We start from the raw sequence: 4,085 nt of genomic DNA, 5'->3' as shown, positions 1-4,085 counted from the left end.
TCAACATTAGAAACATTTAAGTGCAGGTAGGTGGTACGACCAGCTGTGTTATGTTATGTGGTCTTGTAACTCACACAGCTGCCAGTTGTGTGGTCTTTTGGTGATCTAGTTGATCTGCAATGGATGGAGGGTTGGGGGGGATTTGTTAGTGTGATTGAGGGGGAAGAGCAAGAGAGCATTGATGTGCTTTTGACAGTTTAAGTTTGGAAAAAAAGAGTCACTGAGCGTTTGCACATTTTTGGTTGGTAGCTTTCATGTGGTGTTGTGGTATGATTGTGCATGGGTGCTTTGTGAGTGCTTGTGTTTTGTTTCATGCTGGTCATCGTGAAGTGTGTGCGGTAGATGTAGGGTTATGTTCAGTTTGAATTTTAGGGGTGAGTATTGTAAGGATATTTGGCATGTTACAGCACAGAGTACAGCACTACTGCACAAGTAGCATTACAGCACTACTGCACAAGTAGCATTACAGCACTACTGCACAAGTAGCATTACAGCACTACTGCACAAGTAGCATTTTTTTTTTTTTTTTTTTTTTTTTTTTTTTTTTACCTTAAAATCAAATATCTTTATTAAAAGTAGATACTGCAGAAAATGCATTTACATTTCCCTACCCTATTATTGTGGCAATAATCGTTTTAATGTGGGCTTTGGGAAATTGGAGTGCTTGCCGGCTCGGGAAATAGTTTAAAAAAGCAAGTCTGTACGGGATATTTTTGTTGATTTCAAACTGTAAAAGATATCGGATTTAATCACGAATTCGCCATTACTGATTAAATGCCTTTCATCAGCTGCAACAAATCAGAAGTTTAAACAAAACACAAACTCAAATACATTTCAGTGCAATGTGTATTTTACATCAAGTGCTTTTTTAGGCTTAACTGCAGGATTGCCTAGAAATAACAGGAGCTTCCGGGTTTTAGAGTCCTCGTTAGTAAGGCGGCCTAGGGTCCTTTTAGAAATCCATCCTGGTCCAGGAAGTCGGTGATGGGTTCACCGGTGGCGACAGGAGATGCCACAATGCTAACAAACTACAGCTATGGACACAACATTGCCAGTGCGCCTGTGGGTCAGCGCGGCATAAAGAATTTGTTCGTAATTTACGCTAGTGCTGTGGAAGTTGGAAAGATCAGGGTTGTGGAGAGGTGTAGACAGGGTAGGGCCTGAGCGGGCAAGGCCGAATTAAAGTCTGTAAATGCCCACTCAGCAGCACTTTGTGGGCATTTACAGATGGTAATGTCACTGCGGTGGGCCCAACTACATTAGCTTCAGGCCCCACTTGTTAGATAATCCTGGCCAGCCTCTGGGGTTGTGCCTATTGTCATGGCTCAACCTGCACATTTGTTTCGATCCTCGCCGCATAGGAAACAGTCACATAGAACGATCATCTACACATCTTGAATTGCCATCGCCTCCTTCGGCCACGTGTAATTGTCGATGACGAAGGAGTCATAGTCTGGGCTGTAGATCAGGGATCTGACGAAGCTCTCCTTGTCTTCGGGTTCCGGGTACCAGGAAGCAATATCATTTCTATACGCGTGGTCAACGATTCGGACTGCTATTTTGAAAGACACATCTCTGATCATGCTGAGCGGAGGGTACAGCCGTCCTTCTGCCAGGTTCTCTTCTGTTACTTCTTCGGCGATAGCCTCGGCCGTGGTCAGAAAGAGGTCTTCCGTGATATGCCGCACTCCACAGGCGATGATGCCAAGTGCCACTCCAGGAAACACATAGGCATTATTTCCTTGACCAGGAAAGAACGTCTGCCCATTGGGGAGGGTCACTTTAGAGAACGGGCTCCCGCTGGCAAATATACCTCGGCCCTCGGTGATGCGATAGCACTGCTCGGCAGTGCACTCGGCTTTGCTTGTGGGATTGCTGAGGGCAAATATGAGTGGCCGATCATTGAACGAAGCCATGTCGCTCAAAATCTGTTCCGTGAAAGCTCCTCCAATGGCTGCGACGCCTATAATAGCAGTAGGCTTCACTGCCCGCACCACCTCCTCGAGTGTTTTCACTTGTGGGTGGTCTTGGGCGAACATCTCCTTCTCATGGTTCAGCTTTCCTCTTCCCTTAACAATAAGTCCCTTCGAATCGACCATCCAGATTTTGTGGATTGCTTCTTTCCTAGGCACCCCTTCCTTTTCCATTGCCATGACGATGAGGTTGGCAATACCCATAGCAGCCTCTCCAGCTCCTTGAAAAACAAACTTGTGGTCGGAGAGTTTGTTCTTCGTGATCCTCAGCGCCGCAAAGATGCCAGCGACCGCAACAGAGGCAGTACCTTGAATATCATCATTGAATGTGCAGTACTTGTTGCGGTACTTGTTTAGAAGTCTGAATGCATTCGAATTGGCAAAATCTTCAAACTGGATGAGGCAGTTCATTCCATACTTGGTAGTAACAGCTTGCATGAACTCGTCAATCAGTTCATCGTATTCTTTCCCACGGACACGCCTGTGCTTCACTCCGATGTAGAGGGGATCATTGAGTAGTGCCTCATTGTCTGTGCCTACATCCAGAAGCACAGGGAGACACTGATGGGGGTCAACTCCACCGCAAGCTGTGTACAGGGCTAGTTTTCCAACAGGAATCCCCATTCCGTAGCTTCCTAGGTCGCCGAGGCCCAGAATCCGCTCTCCATCGGTGACCACTATTGCCTTGATATCATCTTCTGGCCAGGAGTTCAGCATCGTGGCAATATGGCCCTTGTCATGAATGGTGATGAAGAGGCCACGGGGCCTCCTGAAGGCCAAGCCGTACTGCTGGCACGCCAGCCCCACTGTGGGGGTGTACACGATGGGCATGAAGCGCTCGATGTCCGAGGTCAGCACCCGGTAGAACAGCTTCTCATTTCGGTCTTGTAAGGTCATCAGGATAATGTACTTGTCGAGGTCATTGGATTTTGTCTCATAGCTTTTCATGACACGCAGGACTTGAACATCTTGACTCAGGAAGCAGGGAGGAAGGAGGCCATGAATACCCAACTGCAGCCTTTCCTCAAGCGTGAAGGCCATGCCCTTGTTAAGGTAGGGGTTCCTTGTGATGTCATAGCCCCTCTTTTTGATGGCCCGAGTCTTTGCTGTCTGTGTCTGGGGTAGCCCTGAATGGCAGACTCTCACTGCCTCCAGAGTGGCCCTTCTGGGCTCTGCAAGATGTGGCAGCCTCGAACCCCTCTGCAACATCTCCAGCATTCTGCTGACAGACCTGCCGCACGTGGACATCATGCCTCGGGAATTCAGGACAGGTCAGACGACTGATCGGTGCCGGGCTGCTGCTGCTGCTGTTCCGCGGCTCTCCTTGGGCTCCCTCTGCGCCTTCCTCTCGAGCTGCTGCCGCTCGGGGCTGCTCCTCGCCGGGGTTGTTGTTATGCAGCAGGCCAGGGATGGGAACAGCTCCGAGCGGCAGCAGCTCGAGAGGAAGGCGCAGAGGGAGCCCAAGGAGAGCATAAATATGTAGGGTATTTTGTGGAGATTTGGGGCCTGACGGTATTTTATTACCGCCGAGAAATAACTTAGCAATAATCACTCTTTGTATTCAGACTTGGCCATGTGCAACAATAATACAATGGACATGCATTATTTCAGCACCCAGACCTGCATATTTGGTATACGTGGTTGGTGGTATTTTGGTGAGCATAATTCCCTTGTTTTATTTGTGGCCCCAATGTCCAGAATCCCTTATCTTCGCTTAGATTTTTCGTGTGATCACTAGAGAGACCTCAGACCTGCATTCTAGGGAAACCACAATTTCCAGTGATAGTGTTGGTGCGCCACCATGGGCAAACTCACTGACTTATTTACGACAGAGAGCTATATGTGGTAGTCTTGTGGTAATTTCCACTACCTTATATACGGTAGGGAGCTATGTTCAGAGAGTCTCTCTTCCCGTTGGCTCATGTACCTCCAACAAGTTATACTACAGTCACTCACAATTATTCATACTGATTCTGACATACACACATCTGTCTTAAAATGACCATTGCACTGTTTAAAAATCTCCCCACACCATTGGCATTGTAATGGTAAATAGAAAATAAACCACCCGTCTGTTTTCAAATATTTTCTGTATTATAAAATTTTCATTTA

At 47.5% G+C, this 4,085-nt stretch overlaps 1 protein-coding gene across 1 annotated transcript; it reads right to left on the bottom strand.

Annotated features, from left to right (window-relative positions):
* Positions 1 to 550: 550 nt before the first annotated feature.
* LOC138582030 (NADP-dependent malic enzyme-like) lies at positions 551 to 3,388 on the bottom strand. The gene has a single exon (XM_069652962.1). It carries the CDS (start codon positions 3,222 to 3,224, stop codon positions 1,386 to 1,388), a length of 1,839 nt encoding a protein of 612 aa, XP_069509063.1. The 5' UTR covers positions 3,225 to 3,388; the 3' UTR covers positions 551 to 1,385.
* Between the last annotated feature and the right edge of the window lie 697 nt (positions 3,389 to 4,085).

This window comes from Ambystoma mexicanum, chromosome 1p (genome assembly GCF_040938575.1).
Source record: "Ambystoma mexicanum isolate Mex_15411 chromosome 1p, UKY_AmexF1_1, whole genome shotgun sequence".
NCBI classification, from domain to species: Eukaryota; Metazoa; Chordata; class Amphibia; order Caudata; family Ambystomatidae; genus Ambystoma; species Ambystoma mexicanum.
This window is presented reverse-complemented; position numbering and strand designations above follow the sequence as displayed.

Bases quoted from the DNA above. Each gene is read 5' to 3' on its own strand.
- LOC138582030 (XM_069652962.1), bottom strand. From the start codon at position 3,224: ATGATGTCCACGTGCGGCAGGTCTGTCAGCAGAATGCTGGAGATGTTG.